The 21,881-nt window shown below is 39.3% G+C and overlaps 1 protein-coding gene across 3 annotated transcripts in view; it reads left to right on the top strand.

Moving 5' to 3' along the window:
- Positions 1-2,041: 2,041 nt before the first annotated feature.
- The window catches only part of chd2 (chromodomain helicase DNA binding protein 2), a 92,516-nt gene continuing 72,676 nt past the window's right edge, over positions 2,042-21,881 (top strand). For 2 of the 3 annotated variants that reach the window (XM_068018099.1, XM_068018097.1), the window contains exon 1: positions 20,177-20,256. In XM_068018099.1, the coding sequence (XP_067874200.1) occupies positions 20,192-20,256 (65 nt within the window). In that variant the 5' untranslated portion in view covers positions 20,177-20,191. Of the gene's footprint in view, positions 2,748-2,978; positions 3,245-20,176; positions 20,257-21,881 lie in introns of those variants that run through there. The other variant, XM_068018098.1, reaches the window with a different exon arrangement.

Genomic DNA, 21,881 nt, shown 5'->3' with positions numbered 1-21,881 from the left:
ATTTTGGGACATCCTATTAAGTACTTTTTTTGAAGTGTTCTTGCTGTAATACAGGAGCATGTAAACTTCAGCAGGAATTAGTAACCACAGTTTGCTGGAGTATTGTCCAGCTCTGAAGTCTGGTAATGAGTTGAAAGTAGCTTACGGTGGTTTTTGACCTGCAGTGGCTTTGATTGAATTGGCTGTGAATTTTTTTTTTAAAGGACTATGTTTGGTGCAACAGCCTTTGGTCTTTGACCAGGGCGGTATGCGTACCTTGCCATGTCATTTTGGTGCAGAGGTTTACCAATTGGGATGCTAAATGATTCTGCTCTCGAAAATGCTGTAAGGTTTGCTGTTACCTCCAACCAAAGCTAATGTGAATGACACAATGTATATGCTTAGCATCTGTACATGGGAAGAAAATGAAAACATTGTGTCGGCCCAATCTTGCCTTCTGGATTTACTTATGCCAATGGTGGTAATATGTTCAGAAATTGCTTTTATTCTCACTTGCAAATAACTTGTTGCCAATTGTGGCTGTGTATAAAACTACTTGACTGTAGGAAAATGCGCATGTCACACAAAATATGTGGTTTTACTTGTCTTGCTAGAACATTCTACATTTCTTAAATGGTTGACAAATCATCTTTGAAGTTGCCCACCAATGTTCACCAGTCATCATCTGGAGCAACCTCTCTTTAATGGGATGGAGATCAAGAATTGATATAAAGGACACTTTGAAGATATTGGGAAGCTATAGCCCCTTCTACCTCTTGTTTGTGAAGAATGTCTAGAAGATGGAAGTATAATCATTTGGATGCAGCTGAACTGAAATCTTGATGAACTGAAGGTTGTTTGCACTGCTCAAATTCTCCAAATTGGGATCCATTGACTATGAACATCAGGAAATGATGGTGACTTGTAACAGTAATTCGATGTAACTAATGGAATGACTGGTCAGTCCTTTATTGGCATCCATCATTACGAGCCTTTTCAACCAACTTGATAATTACAAATGATCTATGAACAAAGTTCATTAGTTGTACTTCAAATGTGACGAAGGAACGAACTGATGCATTCTAATACCACCTAAACTGAAACTTGCCAACATTGAAGAACCATGTAACATTTGAGATGTGCCTTCCAAACAGTAGGCACCTCTTTTGAGGCATCCATGATAGCAAGAGGATGGCACACATTTTGTGGTCTACTCTTGTCCATTGCCTTTTCTTATCTATGCATTGGTGGCCATCCATCAGATTTAGCTCATAGAAGAGTAAACTTTCTATTTAGTTATGCAAACCCTTCAGGAGTACATCTTCAGCTGACAAAGAAAATTGGATCTGCTGCTTTATGCCACTTGGACAACTTGGATTATGTGGATTGGTGTCAATGCCATTAAGCAATTGCAGTAAAACTTGAGCCATATTGGGATTTCAGTCTATGACAATGTAGATTGAAGATGTGCTTTAACACTGCCACCCATCTGTCCTCTGGGTATAGGTTAAGGGGGTCTTGTAGTCCATTAGGTTCACCAATGGACAAGTAATGGATTTTTTTTTTTGCTTCATACCCTGGCATTTATATTCAAACCATTGGGCTTATGAAACTTCAAGAAAACTAGAAACATTGAAAAAGGTGTATTTTTGTTTGGGGGTGTGGGGTGGGTAGTGGTAGAGAAAAGTGCCTTTCAAGGAACGTGCTGCACAAAGTAAAAACAAATGGGAGACAACCAAAATCTAGAGTAGATTATTCCTAGAATATTCTTTGTGATCAGATATAGAATGTAAAAAGAAATACTGAAACTAATTCTTCAGAAGGAGGGGGCTGGTATGACCAGACCATTAGGAAGAGTGAAGTTGCCCCCCCCCCCCCTTCCAATATTTAAATCCCATTTCCCCCCTCAATATCATAATGAAGCAAATATCCTTGCAAGTCCATTTCCGGCCACGGGAGGAAGTATTTTTTATCCATGGATGCCTTTTAATTGTTAAAAGAGGGGGGAAAAGGAGACACAACAAAGAATAGATTTGCTTAGGGAGGGAGCCCAAAGTTCCAAATGGGTGAGAGAGAAGAGGTCCTTTGGGTGCAAAGGGGCTAACTGTTCCAACAGCAAGCATACCTTTAAGCCCATTTTTTGTGTGGTAGGGGTGGGTCTTTCACTTGGTCCATCACCTGAGTCCGGGGAAAATGTTGCAATTATTTCGCAGCGTCGTTGCTGTCAATCAAAGAGAGGGAAGGGAGCCTCAGCAGTAAGAAGAAGGCTCTATGGCGGCGGTGGCTGGGCGAGATTCACTGCACTTCCAATACACCTAATGCAACTTTTAGCAACTTCACCGCGTCGCTCCAGCCAGATTGCGCCTCAATTCAGTGCAGGCTCCCAGCAGAGGTGTATCTGGAAGCGGGGTGCGGAGAAATCCCGGCCGCTTTTTATTTTTCCCTTATTTTTTGGTGGGTGTTTGTGAAAAAAAAAATCTTTTTTTTTTCCGGCAAGCGGACCGATCCCAGATGTCGTTGTTTTTGAGCTTTGCAGACATGGCGTACCTCCATTTTTGAACGACTTTTTTTTTTGTGTGTGTGTTTTTGTTTTTGATGCGGGAACCGCCGATCAAAAGAAACAAAAAAAAATGAAAATTTGCAGCTTTTGAGACTCATTCTTCGGGGGGGTTGTAAGAGCAGCGTTAAAGAGGAATCACTTTCGATTTAGCGAAGTTTTGTCGACGGAGCAGTGACTGGAGCCCGAGCCTCGGCGGTACATGGAACAGGTATGTTTACAACCATTATTAACCTTTTATTTTTTTAGAAAAAGAACTTTAAATAAGCAAAACGTTTAATATAAAATTAGGATAGTGTGCGATGACGTAATTAAAATTGGTCTTGTGTTCTGTGACTACTTTTAAAGAGCAAAAATAGAGCTGTTTTGGTGCGCCCGGTGTCTTGGCTTTTTATTTGAATTTTTATTTGTTTTTCTTTCTTAAAAAATATGTTTTTTGTAGACCTTGTCGGAGCCCGACAATGGTATTGAGTGCTTGAACAATGTCGATGCTGCGTCAGGGCTTTCCAATGCGACCAACCAGTAGCTGACTCCAGCGGACTGTCTGCCTTCCACCAACTTTGACAGGGCAAATCTCCACTTAGAAACCCCACATCCACGTGCACCCCAGAACAAAACCGAGCCCCGAACCTTCCCTGATCCCAAAATGATGTCTAATGAGGATAAAAACCCTGAAGACGACGGATCAGACCGCAGCAATGCTTCCAGGTACGAGCTCTCGACTTTGTCCTATTTTTTGAGGGGGGCTTTGAGCCACATTGTTTACTCGAGAATGATGCTCACCTATCCTCGATATCTAAAGCAAATTTTCCCAATTTCTGCCCAATCTTTAATCGATGACCTTGAGATTCCTAAAAGCCCCACCCTGTTTTTTTACACGCAGTTTCTCCAACTTATGATATGCCATATGGGCCTATATTCAGCAGTGGAAATGCAATGTAAACCTGTCGAGCCCACTTTTATTGTTTAGTTTATATTATAACGAATATATTCTTTCCGTTCTTCTTGCTGTAGTAAGATGACCTTGTCGTTGCTGTTGCTGCAATGCACCATTTTACTCACAATGCAGACGGGTTTGAGAATTTGAGGATTTTGGTATCCATAGTAAACCCATAGAAGTAAATTGTAGTAAATATACTACAAAAAGTTGTATGAATGAAAAAAATTTCATATTTATAGATAAATTAAGAAGTGCCTGTTGGAAAGTTGCTTCTTGGTCTATATTTTTATCCCCACCACCCCATTTCACTGTATGTCTTAAGGTATTTTGTAAATTTTTATTACAATTTGGTGAAAAGTTTACTATGCTTGTGTCCCCATTTTCTGTGTTGGAATAATAGTGTACATACTGTATGCCTGGGCTACTGCTTCTGTGCCCTATATCCCTGAAATGCTTTTGTCTTTCTTGAAGATCTTTATTATCTTGAATACACCTTTTAAACTTTATTATAATTGTTTTAATTACTTTGCACACTTCATTCCCTTCACATTTTATATGCACATATCTAGGTTGATTTCATGACATCGGGTAGATGATGCATTCATACTACAAAAATAAAAGATACTTTTTGTGGTATTAAACTGTAGAAACTTTACATTGAAAGATTCTATAACTTTTAATAATTGTTGAACTTTTAACAGGTCAATGGATATTGTTGCCTACCAGACACCTGGCCATAGGTGGTGCTTTAATTGTAAGCTGTTAGCCTGGATTTAGAATTTTTTGTTTACTTGTAAATTTGTGGGTGCTATGAAAGTTGTCTTTAAAAATATGAATTCTCTGGCCGTTAGCATCGTTAACAATTGACAATATTTGAATGTCAGTTGCTTTTGATCTGTGATTTAAGATTGAAGCACTGTAATATGGTGTCATCTTTAAAAGATGTTCCACAGTGGAAATGGTATTTATTGCTTACTGTTTTTAATGTGATCGTTGAAGATCATCTTGCCTCTGACATCAACAGACCCCAATGAAGGTATCTCAATTGAGATTGCACATAATTTACAAAGGATGGACTTAGTCAACTATTTAATAATTTATTTCAAAAAATGTATATTATACCAAACTTACATTTTTTTTAAAGATTAATACATTTGTATTTTTGCTGATTTCAGTGAAACTAGTCTCCAATGGCCTTATTTGGCATTTACTCAAGGTAGACAGGCGGACCATTCCCTTGGATGGTCACCTGAGGTTTAAGTTTCAATCTTTGTTATGGTAGGATTGATTTTAGGTACACTCTAGGACTGGTATCACTGTCAGGAACAATTCAGCATTGAACTAAGATCAATCTGGTGGCTTGAATAATTAGTAAATGCCCCATATTTCTCTATTTACGTGGCGCTTGATGCTTAGTGGGTTCCTTGTGGAATTATGGATGGACAATGGCTTCTAATGTAACTTTTGATGCCCATCCACCTCAACCCTATCTAATGTTGGGGTGTGGGGACAGATTTTTGGATGGATAGAAGCTCCTTTGCTAAGAATTACTCCACCTATTACAAAATCTACCAGTAATATGAAATTTGGCGTATCACCTGTGGGCATGCATACATCTGGAGAACTTTGAGTTCCATTCAAGCTGCTTGTTTAGGTACCTTCAAGTATCACTATATTATCAGATGCTGGCAGGTTGTTTCTAGTTGTGCTTCCTCCACTTCAGACAAGGAAAGGTCATTGAAGTTGTCCATGGTGGACCAACATTTGGAATGGGAACATCTGTTCATTCCAGTAAGGCACGTCACTGGTATCCCATACCTGACCCTTCACCTCCGAACTCCAAGAGTTTCTGTATCCATCCAGTTCTAACACTGAAGCAGCTACAGATGTGAGTTCATTCTTGCAGATGATGCTTGTTTAAAAAGATGATCTTGTATAAATAAAGTTACCCTACCATACCTTGGGTTCTGGTGTCATCATTACATAGCCTGAGAAAATGACCGTTTGCTGATTGCTAGTACGTCGTGTCAAAATAAGTTACGATTCACTGTCTTCAGTTCGATTAGGGAAAATTATTTGTTGCAGCGTGCAATTTGTCATATTTGGAGATGTTCAACATTTTCACTACCTTCGGAATGTTTAATGCAAATGATATTCATGCCGCTATGTGTGGTAAGTGTAGAAATTCACAATCATTTGTGGAACATTGCACCACATCATATCACTTAGTTATGGTGGAAGATCAGCTAAAGAAAGTTTTGTTTGGATCATGACTGTTGAAAGAGGCACAAGCTTGAAAAGGTTGATCTATGCATGCATGTTGAAAATTTCTGGTAAGTCCACAAAATATTTAAAAACTGTAAATGCTAGAGGTTATGTTCAATCTTGTGGAGAAAAAAAAGAAAGTTCAAATGTATAAAAACCAAACCACAGTATTAATAAAGCATTGATGGTAATTTCTCTATTGCTGAGCAACAAAATTCCAAAAACTAAATGTTTGCTTCACTTTTGAACATTCAGATGTAGTTTGAATCAAATTAGCAACTTCAAGCTTCAACACCACAGGACTTTCATTTTGCATACTGGAAATTATCCTCAGTTGTAAAAATAGTTCAATTTTCAAAAGAAAAAATGGGGTAGGGGTGTAGGCATATAAAAAGTACCTTCTTGCAAATGCATGCTTGCATGTGCTTTCAGGTTTCATAATTGTGAAAGAAAAAACAACCAAACTCCTGTAGCTGCCTTTTATGTCACTATGGGAGTAGCGGGTTTAAATTGTCATTCCTAGGAGTAGATAAAATTACAAGGATGAACATAATGTTGGCCAAGTAACTTGGGAGTATTCTGCAATGGTAGATTCAAACCCAGTTGCACCTGTGCATGTTTTTTTTTAAGAAGTTTTGCTGATATTAACATGTTCATAAAGTGAGCTGCCTGGTGTTACATGCAATTTTAATGCATATGTCTGCGAGTTACTTTGAGGGGTATGCATTACAGAAACAAATTTGAATTTATTACTGCCTGGATTACCAACTTAAGTTTTGAGATTTCATTGCCCTGTTTTCTTATTCTGATCTGAACCATCAGCGTGCATGTTTTTTGAGTTATGTGCTGTTGCATCATTTGGAAAGTTCTGAATCATGTATATATGGAAGAAGCTTGTGTGTGTGTGTGTATATATATGTATATGTGCTTTGATACTGCACTGCTGAGCAAATACAGTTAAATTTTCAGTTTGAATTGAATTTATGCTTCGGAAATAAGGATTACCAAGTACAGTGCATAGTTTGTTGCAATCAAGTCATTGGTAACAAGAAGCACCTTTCCCAATAAAATATCTGTCCAGGAACAGGTTGAGAACTTAAACAAAATGAAGTGTTTTCCAGAATGATGTATCTATGTGGATGCGATTAAAATGTCTTTTTACACAGTGAATGCTAAATTTCCTCTCAAATTCCACTTGTAAATGGAAATCAAACTTTGTGTGTTCTGTCTGCTAGCATCTAGAAATCTAGTCCATGAAGGGAGAGTAGAAAGTTTAATTTCTGTTGAGCAGCATAGTATGTTGTGTCAGAGAAACTGACCCAAATATAAGTATTGAATGTTATACAATGAGTTACTTCATAGTTTGCAGGAAAATTTATTTCACTTGGGGAACGTGTGGTTGCTGATAGATGCTGTATTTGCTGCAAAGAAGTTGTGCAGTCTTCTTCCTTGCATTGGAATCTGGTCAGTTATTTGGCAGCCATTTTATGAAGGTGGAAATCACTTATAAAGAGCTTGTTTTCAACATTTCTTCAAGGGTTTTTGCTAGTTTTCTATTAGTAAATAAACTTGTGTGGCTAACTGGAAGCTTGTATGCATGTATCAGACTATTCTGTGAGAAGTGAAGGCATTGGTGTATTGGTTAGAAGGAAAGTGTAGCTCTGTTAAGCTTTTTGTCAGCTGCAGTCAACTTCAGAGACAAAATGGCTCTGCTTTACGCTGCATAACTAGACAGACATACTGCATTGCATAGTGTAGTTAGGAAGTACAGGAAGCTGGTGATGATGTAGCTGAGTTCAAAGGTTGTGCTCTGGAATGTGATTGGTTCCCTGCGTAGTAACAGAACTGCCTGCAGCAGAGCACTCGACAGCTCTGCCCTAGACTGACGTCACCGCTGCCTGTGAAAGCCTCCCTTGTCAGGCAAGCCGCTGTATTTAGCTGCGAGAATTCTTGCTAGGCTTACACAGCATGGTAAATAAAATAACTAGGATTAATCAACTATTTTCCTGTATGATGTGTATTTATTGTTTTTATAAAGCCTTTTTAATCAGGTTTAAATTTAATCGTATTTCTATATAATTACTTTAGATCCAAATGCAGTCCTTATTGATGTGCTTGAATTGGTGACCTCATTTCGCTTTATATTTTTGGGGGAATTTTTTGCAAGGGCGCTTCTGCTTATTTTATACACTTCAAGAAAAAAAATCAGCCTTGTGCCAGGAAACAAACTCGTGCCTCAATTATGGCCCTTGGCTGTTGTTAGCTCAGTTCCTACATGAGAACCAACCCTTTTATTGTTAATTGAGGTGATCTTTCAAGGATTAGTACAAATTCATCCAGATGTGTTCCTTGATGTAATGGTTCTTCGAGGTAACTGGACAGCTGGTTAGGATCACAGACGAGCTATTGTGACTAGCTATTGTCTGAATATAGATTGATTTAACTCGTTGTGAGCTCCAGATTAGCTATTTGGTAAAGGAATAATGATTTCTTTGCATTATTTTTTATAAAAGAATCATCAATTGCAGTTCATTATCATAAATATAAAGTAATCTAAGTTTTATTTGTCATTTTCTTTTTGTGATCTTTGGTGGATGTTAACCTTGTGGATATAGTTCCGTTAGTATCATTCATCTAATACCGGGCCCAAGTGGCCATTCTTCCTCAGTAAGGGAGCTCAACAGCAGAAGGAACCACAGCCATGCTTGTTTCTGTTTGTCTCCATAAGGGCACCTTCTAGGCGGAGTTGTTGAATAGTGATTGGGGAAGAAACTATGCCCATGTCCTCCTCTTGCAGGGGTGCTGAGGCAAATTGTATCCTCCTATTGTCACCCTGGCTAAGATCGATTAATGGGCTTAGTCTGTTCAGTAAACACAGCATTCCCTTGGAAAGAAAGATATAGAAGGCAGGATCCCTTGAATACTGTTCCATGCCCAAGCTGAACAACTTTAGTATTATCACTTGGCACAGACTGCGAATTAAACCTCTGATCTTTCTGGTTCAGTAACGCATTGTGTGGTCCTTTTACCCACAGAGTCCTTAAGGGCATCAGAATTTTGCAGCCTACTTGATATTTGTAGTGATGGTGAAACTTTATTTTGGGATCCAGGGACTGAACACACGCAAAGGGGAAGTGCTGAAAATTACAGTTGCTGATCTGTCATTAAACGTTATAAAATTTCTGATGAAAATAATTAAGTTTGCACAAGAAGTATGCTGTATTCACAGGAAGTTGTTTAGGCATTTTAAATTTTGAGGTCAGTACAACTGGAAATATTACATTAATACATGGAAGAGTCTTGTTAACAGTTTTCTTTTAAAAGTGTTTCTGTCTATATTTGAATGTTGATCGTTCAAAGTTCTGCTGCCCATGTCCTAACTTGTACCAAGTCCCCATCACTCATCACACCTGTTCTTGCTGACCTACACTGGCTCTAGGAAATTTAAGATTCTTATCCTTGTTTTCAAATTTCTCCATGACATTGGCCCTATCTCTCTCTGTAACCTCTCCCAGCCTTCTGAGACAAATGCTGTCCTCCAATTCTGGCATCTTGCAAATCTCGTGATTTTAATCATTCCACCATGGGAAGTGCCTTCAGCTGCCTAGGCCCGAAGCTCTGGAATTATATCTCAACATAAATAGGAGCAGGAGTAGGCCATTCGGCCCTTCAAGCCTGCTCCATCATTCAATACGATCGTGGATCATCTGCCTCAGACCTCAACTCCTCTTTCATGCCAGCTCCTCATAATCCTCAGCTCCCCAATATGTCAAAAATCTATCTACCTCCTCTTTAAATACTTCCAGTGATCTAGCCTCCACAACTCTCTGGGGTAGAGAATTCCAGACATTCAGTACCCTTTGAGAGAAGAAATTCCTTCGCATTTCAGTTTTAAATGAGTGTCCGCTATTCTGTAACTATGTCCCCTAGTTCGAGATTCCCCCCACTAGTGGAAACATCATCTCAACATCTACCCTGTCAAGCCACCTCAGAATCTTTGTTCGTTTCAGTAAGATCACCCCTCATTCTTCTAAACTCCAATGAATAAAGGCCTAACCTGTTTAGCCATTCTTGATAAGTTAACCCCTTCATCCCAGGAATCAGCCTAGTGAATCTCTTTTGAACTGCCTCCAATGCCAGTATATCCTTTCTTAAATACGGGGACCAAAACTGTACACAGTACTCCAGGTGCGGCCTCACCAACACCCTGGTCAGTTGTAACAAGACTTCCCTATTTTTAAGCTCCAACCCCCTAGCAATAAAGGCCAAAATTCCATTTGCATTCTTAATTGCTTGCTGCACCTGCATGCTAACTTTTTGTCGGCTTCATGCACGAGAACCCCCAGATCCCTCTGCGCTGCACTCTTTTGGAGTCTCTCTCCATTTACATAATAGTCTGCATTTTGATTCTTCCTACCAAAGTGCATGACCTCACATTTTCCTACATTAAACTCCATCTGCCAAGTTTTTGCCCACCCACTCAACCTATCTATATCCCCTTGCAGCTTCCTTATGTCCGCATCACAGCCTTTCTGCCTCCCTCCTTTAAGATGGTCCTTAAAACATAGTTCTTTGATAAAGCCTTTTGTTAACCTTTTTTTCTCTCTCTCCCCACCCCCAAACATACTGAGAGGGGAATTTGGGCAGATCTCAGAGGGATCTCTTGTGTGCCTCAAAGGTCTATCCTCAGTGCCAGTACATAAGCATGCAATCAGTCCCATCAGCTGCTTATCATCTCTACCATATTCTAAAATTATCACTGCATCAAAATCAGTGGAATGCAGTTATAGAGAACAGTCTAGTACGCATTACCAAAGTTTGTGAAGTTGTTCAATACACACTGGGAATGCAGGTTACCCGGTTGTTCTGTGTTGATCATCTGTGTACTGCATCTGCCTGAATCATGGTCAGCTGACCATATATAATCATCTATCTTGTATGTTGTCTTATTTGTTTGTTTGTTCTCAGGTTATGGGCATCGATGGCAAAGCCAGAATTTATTGCCAATGCCTGTTTGAGCTGAGAAGGTGGTGGTAAACCTATATAATGTTGACTAATAGTTCAGTACAACTGAGACACTTGTTAGGCTACTTGAGAGGGCAGTTAAGAATTAACCACATTGGTGTGGGACTAGAATTACAGATGAGCCAGACCAGGTAAGGATGGCAGGTTTCTTTCCCTAGAGGACGTCAGTGAGCTAGTTGGGTTTTTACGATAGACTGATGGCTTCATGATTTTTACTGATACCAGCATTTGCTTTGATTTCCACATTTTTAAACGACTCCGATTCTCAAGCTACCATGATAGGATTTGAATACATATTCTCTAGATTATTAGGCCAGATCACAGGATCATTAGTCCAGTAACAGAACTAACCTGCTACTGTACATGTGCTTAATATTTTGAATTAAAAAAAATAAACATAACTATTGAAAATGGTTAATCATTCAGGTACAGCAAGACTTTGTACAAATGATGCAACGTTTTGGACAACTGGATCGTGCAGACTACTTACTATCCTTGTTAATAAAATTAGCTTTGTTGTCTCCATTGTTTTTCAGCCAATGTAAGTAATGATTTTACAGCAATCTATTGAAGATCACAAATGATGCATTTAGCTTTTATGCCACTCTCTGACCTCCCTTCACAAACAAAAACTGCAGGAATGCATCCTTTCCACACTGTTGCTTGTCTGTACTGGCCCACTCAATATTCATCAATTATTCAGCTAAAACGCATCTCTTACTTGATGCTCATTTCCTTTTGGTTCCTTGCATAGTTGAAACCTGTTATTGGTTGGGTTCTAATTGTTTATTATCACGTTGCATTCTTTGGAGTGAGAATCCAGAAGATGGTGAAATAGAAATCCTATCATTCAGTAGTCATCTGGATGCAGCTTTAAGCAGTTGCACATGTATTTTAGGCTCTTAGTGGAGCACAAGAGGTTTTACTTTTCAAGTAGACTACCTGCAACCTAGTTTTTGCTTTCATTTTTGTTAATGAATTTCCTGTATTTTTACACTGAACGGACCAATCTGTTGATATGTAGAAGGGGATGTGGAGAAAAAGAACAAATTAATACTTCCGCTCACATTTCTACTGCTAGGAAAATGAAAGCAAATATTAAATTAACAGCCCATGAGATGACACGCACATATGAAACTTTCAAGTATTTTTGATCCTGTAGAGTTCTGCCTTATAAGCTGCAAGTTTAAACAGTAGTTTCTGTTTCATACAAATAATACAAAATACCATGGTAAACAATTTACCCCACCCCTTCTAGCAAACATGCAACCACTAGTAGACTCAAACTAACCAATCAAAGTTGTCCCTTCTGTGCAGCTGTGCTGCCTGAATCAATTTTCTTCTGCTTTGGAAAAAAATGCACCGTCTTTGTAACAATATATACTACATCCGGCGTCCTGCAATAAGATTGCCTTTTATTATTGACAGAAGTTTTTGATCTTTGTTTTCCCTTTATAAAAAAAAAGGCTTCATTTACGTAGCACCTTTTGATTACTACAGAACATACTAAGCACTTTACAGCCAATGAGTTCTTTTTAAGTGTAGCCACTGCTGTAATGTAGGAAACCTGGCAGTCAATTTGCCCACTGCAAGCTCTCACAAGCAGTAATGTGATAATGACCAGCTAATCTATTCGTGATGTTGGGTGAGGGATAAATAAGCTCCCTGCTCTTCGAAATAGTTCCCTGGGGTCTTCTACATTCGCCTGAAAGGACAGACCAGTGCCTTGGGTTAACATCTGAAAGAAGGCACCTCCCTCAGTAGTGCACTGAAGTGTCAGCCTTGATTTTGTGCTCAAGTCCTGGAGTGGGACTTTAACCCACAAACTTCTGGCTCAGAAGTGAACATGCTACCAACTGAGCCAAAGCTTACATTGTTTAAAAGTGCCTCATGGAATTACTTTGAACTGTAGTGACTGTTATAAGAAAGGCTTGCATTTATATAGCACCTTGCATAATTTCAGAAGATGGCAGAGCACTTTAATTAAATATTTTCGAAGAGTAGTCACTACTGTTGTGTAGAGAAGATCCCACAAATGGCACAGATATGAATAGGATTTAGTCTGATGGTTGGAGGAGTGAGGAATGTTGGTCAGAGTTCTCTCTGCACAGCAAATAATTCTGTAGAGTCTTTGGCATTCACCATAACCAAGACAGCATTTCGGTTTAGCTCTTCATCTGAAGGATGGCAGTTCCAGCAATGCAACAGTTCCTCAGTGCTGCACTATCTATCACTGGTTATACTCCACACTAGCCTTCTCCCACCTTGCTACATTTAATCCTATCCGCATACCAGAGTTGGCATTATGTTTAATCATATGTAGTAAGTTGTAGCTCAGGTCTGGTTTATTCACATGGGAATATACACAACTGGAAGTGAAGCAATAAGTAGTCCAGAGAATATTTTTCATGAAGTATCAGAATATTTAGAATTCTTTGCACATAGCATGCATTGCCACAAGTAGCTACGGAAATCAAGCAACATTTCTGGGGATTAAATAAACAAGTTAAGTATTAAGTGGCAAGGGAAGAGAGCAGTGAAATGGGAATCAAGTAGGAAACTCAGCTGTGGAGCTTCATCAGTACTGGCACATAGGTTTGACTCCTATTGCTGAATTTTCTCAACTCTATCCTGTACTCCAAAAAGTTAAATAAACTTCATTGAGATTGAAAATCATGTCCTCTGAAATGAAAAGGAGCAGGGATTCTTTGCTTGGAGCTGTTGTGTGTTTGTATGGGTTCTGCTTATTTGCTGCATTTAACATGCTATAGTGACCAAAACTCTTGTGCTTTAGAGACAGAAAAATGATGGCTGCAACATGCTCGTCAGCTGTCTGAAAGACAAAAACAAGCTAACATTTTGGGTGAAGATCCTGGATCCGAACTGATGTTTCAAGCAAAACGCTAACTTGTAATTCAAAGGCTTACCCTCCACACATTGCCAGAGTTTAATTATTTTGATTTCAGGTTTCTGGTATTCATGGCTTTTTTTCATTCGAATTGTACCAAAGTTGCCTTGTTTTATGTCCAGTGCATGTGCCCAATTCTTCTAGTATGCTGAATCTTTTAGTTTAAGTAGGTACATTTCAAACATCTATGAATTTCTGAATGTACTGAGGAAAAGGGGTGTTGAACATTGTACAGATGGTGGTGGGGAGTGCGGGAGTTAGGGAAGGAACTTCATTTTAAGATGAGAGCAGGAGAGAGAGAGAGTCCATGATAAAATAATCTCACACCAACTGGGTGGAGTGGGTTTTATGGGCTGAATTACCTTTCCTTTTTCCGGATCTAGTTTTTCCCATGTATTTTTTGTTTACTTTGGTAAGGTGTTTATTTCCTCTCTGAAGTAGGTGCTAAGGAATTTCATTTTAAAATGGTCCAATTAAGTTAACTGCAAACATTTACCATACAATAGTGTCAAAGTTATACAGCACAGAAACGGGCCCATCATGCCTGTGCCAGCCATCAAGCACCTAACTATTCTAATCCCATTTTCCAGCACTTGGCCCGTAGCCTTGTATGCTATGGCGTTTCAAGTGCTCATCTGAATACTTAAATGTTGTGCCTCTACCACCTCTTCAGGCAGTGCGTTCCAGATTCCAACCACCCTCTGAATGAAAACATTTTTCCTCAAATCCCCTCTAAACCTTCTGCCCCTTACCTTCAATCTATGCCCCCAGTTATTGAACCCTCTAAGGGAAAAAGTTTCTTCCTATCCAACCTATCAGTGCCCCTCATAATTTTGTATACCTCAATCATATCCCCCCTCAGCCTTCTCTGCTCCAAGGAAAACAACCCTAGCCTTTTCAGACTCTCTTCATAGCTGAAAAGCTCCAGCCTGGGCAACATCCTGGTGAATCTCACTGCACCCTCTTCAGGGCAATCACATCCTTCCTATACTGTGGTGCCCAGAACTGTACACAGTACTCCAGCTGTGGCCTAACTAGCGTTTTATGCTGCTTGGTATGGAGTTGAGCGGCCCTGACCAAATCCAAACTGAGCATGTTATTGCTGAGTAAGTGCCGCTTGATAGCACTGTCGACAATACCTTCCATCGCTTTACTGATGCTTGAGAGTAGACTGATGGGACAGTAATTGGCCGGATTGGATTTGTCCTGCTTTTTGTACTGGAATTAATGTTGCAAATAAAATACAACCTGCTCGTTTCATACACTGGAAATTGCACCAGTATTTTCCATGCATCAGGGTAGCTGACAGACCTTATTGTACTAAAGCAGCTCTGAATACCATCCTGGCAGAATGAGACAAAATGTACCTGAAGAAACACAATACCTGATCAGTAATGGAAGTTGTAATTCCCCATTCAGTGCGTTCCTGACCTTATTTTGTAATTGTTTGAAAATTGAATAGAACACTCATTTCCTCATTTGTACATCTCTGTTTTCAATTTTTCCTATTTTATTTGCAGGGTGTAAGAAATGTCCAAGAATCTGTTCTGCAAGCCTGTTGTATAAGCTCATTTGAATATTGTTTGGTTTTGCTGATATGTGGGTATTCTTTCCGTTAACATTTTTTTTCATGTCTCCAAGTTTCTGACTTGGAAGAGGACAGTTTTGAGTGTTAGGTGGTGGTGTCCAGTACCTCACCCGAGCTGCTGTTTATTTCAGCAGAGGTCTGGGTGTTTAACTGTGGGGACCAGTGCAGCCGAGTCCACTCATGTACCTGCTTAATGGCCCATGCTTTTCCAGCATGATAGCCAAGGTTGCTGCTTCCGATTGCTAACATTTTTCCTTTGTCTCTTCCTCAATTGTTTTTAATGCTCCTACTACCAACCTTGGCTAAGATGAGCTCATTTGGAGCAGAGATTGAGCCCAGCACTGCCTGCTTTGTGGGGCTCAGTTCTATACTGGGGGTGGGTGCTCTGTGTTTCAGCTGGTCTTTTCACGGTTTCTTTACTGTTGAATGTAGCTTTTCTTTGAAGGGGCACAGATCCTGTGGGTTAGACATAGGAACAGAGGAGAACACTCAGTTAGATCATGGCTGATCAGTGTCCTAACTCATTTTACCCACCTTGGTTCCATAACCATTCATGCCCTTGCCTAACAATCTATCAATCTGTTACTCAAACTCATTTCGTTACAGAACCTGATATTACTAACTAAAATCCATTAATTGCATAAGCTTATAAATTGTAGCTTTGTCTGTGCTTTTAAAATCTATACAGAAGAATAACTTGCAGTTTTTTTTATTGGCCTTTTGTCTGAATTCTGAGCTCCACTTTGCCCTGGGAATGGAAACCTTTCCATTTTAGGTAGCTGATGCTGATATTTAGCATTTCCTGTGCTCTCTCCAACAATGTATCTCTTCCCTGGAGTTGGAAGAGCACCCCTTCCTGCCCCAGTGTGACATTTTTCCAACTCCCACACGATCCGTGCTGTGGCTTTTCTTGACTGCAATTGCCAAGCAATGTTGTTGCTGCTGTTCCCTGTCCACCAGGTTTGGATTCAGACAGTCCAAACTGTGATTTCATTTGTTTGTTGAGTTTTCAGTGATGCTTGCAAGATCACAATTGGCTGTCCCTAGTTGTCCTGAGTAGAGGGGGATGAACCACTTGTGATGGTACTTTCACAACGATAAACAGTTCTTTCTAGAATCGTTACTGGCAGCAATCAGGTGACTTCCATTCCATCAGTTTGGGTTAGATTTGTACCCAAATCCTCCCATTTGTTTTAAATGATTGCTTTTCAACCAAAATAGTCACACTATCTGTTAGCAATGCACTGTCACTCTATTTTTGCACTCGTAATTAATTGTATGTATTGTCACCGAGAATTGCATTTACACTTCCAAGTTCTCTGTCTTTAGTGTTCAGAACCTTTAGAGTATGTGATCCTATAAATGGGAAAAATAATTTAAGAGCTGTCAGTGTACTGATGCACACTGGGACTTGCATGATTTTTAGTTTAATAAGGCAGGGGACAGTGGAAAATAAATGTGACCCTGGGGTGCTGGTGGGGTGGAGAAGAGAGTGAATGGGACATGTCGTTACTTCTCTCAACACACAGACACACACTGCGACCTACGGTTTGTTTAGCATGGCTAATGTCTCCTCTGCACTATTTTACCCTATGTTGTATGTATTGCATCTGGATGGAAAGTTTTCTTTTAAATTTGCTATGTGGGTAATAAATTTTTATTTTTTTTAATTAAATGAACTTTTTCTGTAGTATTTTCTTTAACAAATACACTGATGTGTGAGTCACAACTGTCTAGTACCGCAAATTACTGCAAAGCAACGTGCAATTATAATGTAGAAAACAATACATGAAACCTTCTGGGTTATTCATGCTGTAGAGTTTATAATGGAGACTGAAATAATAGAGGGTTTGCACCAGTCACCAATCAAGAAATGTAGAAAGACATGTACAATAACTAATGGGGGCCTTTCATGCGATTAACCAGCCTTCCATTGTTTACTATTTTTGAACAATTGTGCAATTGGTTTTCTGTGAAGCATAAAATGTGTTTAGATGTTTTTGTGTTTACAAATTAGGAAACATGAGATGGTTGGAAATATTTCTGTTACAGCAGAGTGCGGATTAAATCAATCATCATGCATTGTTGGAGGGCGAGGGGGATGAAGAGAGAGATACACAATAAAACAGAAGAATTATTCAAACCCCAACCTTGCAATGTGCAAGTGAGTTTTCTTGAAGTTGAGGTCAAGATAAAGATGGAAACATAATCTTGAATGTTACAAGGCCCTGAGCTACCAGTCCATCCCTTTTGATATATCCGTATCAATCTACAAGCCTTCCCACCATACCGTCGATTCCTTCCCTCTCCAATACAATGAGCTGTACCCTGAACCCTAATTGTCATCTGAGCCCTTGTGCCCTGTCTTGGTAATTTATAGCACCTTTTGGATGATGATGATCCTCTTGTATCGCTCTATTGGAATTGCTTTTTTTGTCAGATTACGCTCCAATGCAACATCTTGGGATGCTTAACTGCATTAAAAGTGGTTCATAAATGCAAGTTGTTTTGCTGGCAGTTGTATGGTGAACTTATGCAGGGTCTTCAGAACACTGCATTCACTGATACCATCTGAGTATCCTGAACCATCACGGTGGCAGGAAGAGTTCTCTTGTGAGTCGGTATATTTTGGAAACCATTGCAATTGGGCCTATATAAAAGTACCAGGTTTTGCAGTACTTAAGCATCCATTCCCATTCCATTTTTGTCTTGTGTTTCTATGAAACGTTGAGCAAAAATTCAATCCTTGTACGATACTGCAATCTTCTATGTGTGGTGAAATATGATTGAAGTCTGAAGCATTCCCACCCTAATCAACTTGAACCCTACTGGTGAAAGAGCAGCAGCATTCGCACTGCAAGTTTTTTTTGCTCACACTTCTGAGTTGTGAATTAGTGTCTATTGTACCTCAGAACTCACCCAAAATGTATGCAACTTTACTTTGAGTAGGCAGCCATTAGCGACACTCCTTTCTCTGGTTTTATGTGCCAGAGCAGTTGGTGTAAGACATGGGGATTGATCCTGAGTTCTTTGGGCCTTGTGTTTATCTGGTAAAGACTATTGGAGGAGTCTTGTATGTCCAGTTTAAAAGAAAAATGAGGAAAAGAAAAGTTAATGAGAGTGCCACCAAAATGCAGAATTTAAAAAATTAAAATGTTATTTAAAACTTCAGGTATCTAAAGGAAATGTTTGGTCTGTTGAGATCATACAGCTCAAAAGTTCATTACCCATTCAAGGATAGGATGTCATTTAAGTTGCTGCTTCTAGTTTAGATAAGTTATCCCTTGATTTGTATGACATGCACCCTCAATTTTTGATTTTTGTTTTTAGATTTAGATATACAGCACTGAAACAGGCCCTTCGGCCCACCGAGTCTGTGCCGACCATTAACCACCCATTTATACTAGTCCTACGCTAATCCCATATGCCTACCACATCCTCACCTGTCCCTATATTCCCCTACCACCTACCTATGCTAGTGGCAATTTATAGTGGCCAATTCACCTATCAACTTGCAAGTCTTTTGGCTAGTGGGAGGAAACTGGAGCACCCGGATTGAATTTTTGTGCTGAACTATTTTTAAAAACCGTTGACAAACCACCACTGGACCATCAATTAGTTGAATATGGTGCAGCATTTGGGGTTTACTGCTGCATTAAGTCTTTTTTAAAAAAAAACTTCTGATCTTCTCAATCCTTCATAGTTGATGGGATTTTAATACTTTCTCTTCTCTGCTTCTGAAGACACTGTTTTGCCCGGTTGCCAAGCTTACTGTGAGCCTAGGCCGTGCTGATCTGCATGCTGTCCAACGATAGCGGCTTCACAGCTGAGCCCAGTCCTATTAATCAAAGTACATGCTTGTGTAGTTTCCAGCAGAGTTCACTGGACGGTGATGAAAAATATGAACCTTGGATGATTTTATTTTCCTGTTTGCCTCCCTCCCATCAGCCCACACTGGGGGGATAGTGAGGGAAATTGTGCCTGTACTTCCAACTGAACATGGAGATGGATTGAATCTGGAATATCTGATTTCTATAACTCACTTCCATATTAGCAATGCCTGGTGGTTCAGTTTAAATCTTGATCCCTGTTGACATGCTCCTGTGTGTCACTGGAATTTCAGCTGCAGAGATTGCTCATCTTATCACTGTTGAGGATCATACATCAAGACTGGCTACTTTGGGTGAATCAGAATGTTAAGGGGAGAGGAGAAAATGCTAGGATAGTGTACCCAGTGTTAATCTGGGCTGTAAGAGAAAGCACCACAAACTCGGCTTGTTCCTCCCACAAATGAGCCTTGGATGTTATAGAAGTTAGGCTATTACTGTATGAACAAAGTAAACCATATAATCAACAAAAAGATAGGACTTAAAAGACTAGGATGGCAGGATTCATGGATGCCTTGTTGGTCCAAGGAGTTGGGTGTTGGAGTCTGGAGTTTTTTTACATCCCATACATGGTTTGAAACAAGAGAACTTCACTCTCTTGGATTGGGTAGTGGTGTAGTTTCTGAAATGGTGGATGTAGAGTGCTGTAAAATGGCGATAGGATTTGGCAAAGTACCAAGATTCATGGAACTTTCTGGAACTGTAGCAGTTTTGAGTTCCAGTGCTGCCATCTTGTAGTGATTGGAAGAAACAACCAGACCTGCTACGATATCAGGCTGATCATTGGGAGACGCTCTTAAACGATACAGCTTGAATGAATCCTTATTTAAATGTGATTATAAATTTATTCCGGCAATAAATTTTTGGAGTGTTTATATCTAACTCTCGTCTTAAATTTTTAGAGAAACTCAAGTTTATGACCGATTTAATAGCTGCTTTTTCTGGGGAGATCGACTGAAATCTTTACGTTTATAATGACACCATTAACTCCTCCACAGATTCAGCTCTTTAATAATTTTATTTTTCTAAAAAGGTTGATCCTATGCAGGACAATTTTGAGCATCTGCTGAACCATGCAGTGTTGTGCTGCGCATGTTCCTGTCACCAGTGAGTATTTTGGCTGTGAGCTGTTGCATTTCCTGTTCTGCATTGCACTGTGCGGAGAGTTAAAAATCAATGTTAGTTAAATTGTATGAAATCAATTTCAAACTTCAGATATAATGAAATTCTTCTGTCCAATAAAAAAAAAACTCAATATTTACTTTAGACTAGACTAAAGAACATTTCTAGTATTTGTATGTCAGGATCAAAACTCCTGCACTATAAATGATTTGTGGAAATATTGTTTACATTGTGTACACAATTCCACATTTAACCATTCCAGAGATACTGGTGTGTCTGTACAGCACCATTTGAGCTTTTGGGTTGATTTTGAACAGGCTAAACTTGCTTTTGTCATATTACGAATGAAATATTTATTGATACATGCTTCCCAATATTTTAAATGGATTTTTTTGCTCTGTGCTTTTTAAATGGCTGTTAACTCATTTTTAATTTATTAGACTGTAACCTGTTCCGGTATCAGTTCATGCCCCCTACCTCTCTGCCTCGCTCCCTCTGCAGCAGGAGTCAGTTGGATCATGATGAGGAACAAGAACTCTGGCTGATTCTTCTGTTGCTTTGCCCGCGGTGTTTGAACTAATTGTAATCAATTTTTATTAATGTGTTAACACTGAAGTTTGTTTTAAAAATATATATATTCTATTCCTTTATGACCCAATTAATTTGAAAGAAAAAAGCCTATAAATCTAGACTTTTTGGCTCAGTACCTTAAATTTGTTTTTTTTTTAGATTTTAATTATGGTGAAAATCTGCCGCAGGAATATAGCTGTGGCATTTATATTTGCGACAGTGTGTTTTAACATAATTATGTTCATGTGTGCTATTTTAATGAAAGTGATTCATTTGTGTGTCTTTATATTGTGTGTCTATGGTGTGTGTGTGTGTGTATATACATAAAATGTTATCAGGCCCAGTCCTGCACTCCAGTCTTTCCTACTGCAACCCTAATATTGATTTTTTTTAAAAATTGATTTTGATCCTCCAAGTATAACTGAAATAAAAAATCATGAGCAAATTGACAAAGCCAGTTAATGGCATTGACCCAAGTCAGTGGAACTATGTAAATATCAGTGAAGAGAGGCATGAAGTGCATATACCTGCATTCTACAAAAAAGGGATTTTGTAGGATGCAATTTCTTTTAAACCTCGCAAATTTGTCTTGATCTTTAACAGGAGCTTATCACTGGGGTATAGTCTCCTCCTCCTTTGTAGTGAAATTATAAATGATTTGCTTGTGATTTCATTGTACAAACAGGAAATCTCTTTTCCCTAGATGTGTTAGAAAGGAAGAGCATTTTGTTAACCGAGAATTAAAGCCACACGCGCACAAGCCTCCACCTTCATTTGGAAAATTACTTCAGTGTCTCGTGCAAAATAATGGCACACTTTTTCTGTCTTCTGGGGCCTGGCTATTTAAATATTATGACACATATCCTTACGCTTTACCATGATACACGTGTACGTCAGTGCTGCTGAATTAGCATTAATTACCTCCCCCCCCCCCCCCCCCCCCCGAGAGTCAGGCTCTTAATCAGTAAATTGAGTTGTGGTGTCTGAATAGCTGCATTTGGATCCTATTTCTGCAATGTTCTCTGACTAGAAAAAGTGAT

The sequence above is a fragment of the Heterodontus francisci genome, chromosome 38 (assembly GCF_036365525.1).
Source record: "Heterodontus francisci isolate sHetFra1 chromosome 38, sHetFra1.hap1, whole genome shotgun sequence".
Taxonomy (NCBI): Eukaryota; Metazoa; Chordata; class Chondrichthyes; order Heterodontiformes; family Heterodontidae; genus Heterodontus; species Heterodontus francisci.
Note: the sequence above shows the minus strand (reverse complement) of the source record. Positions and strands in the feature narration are given on the sequence as shown.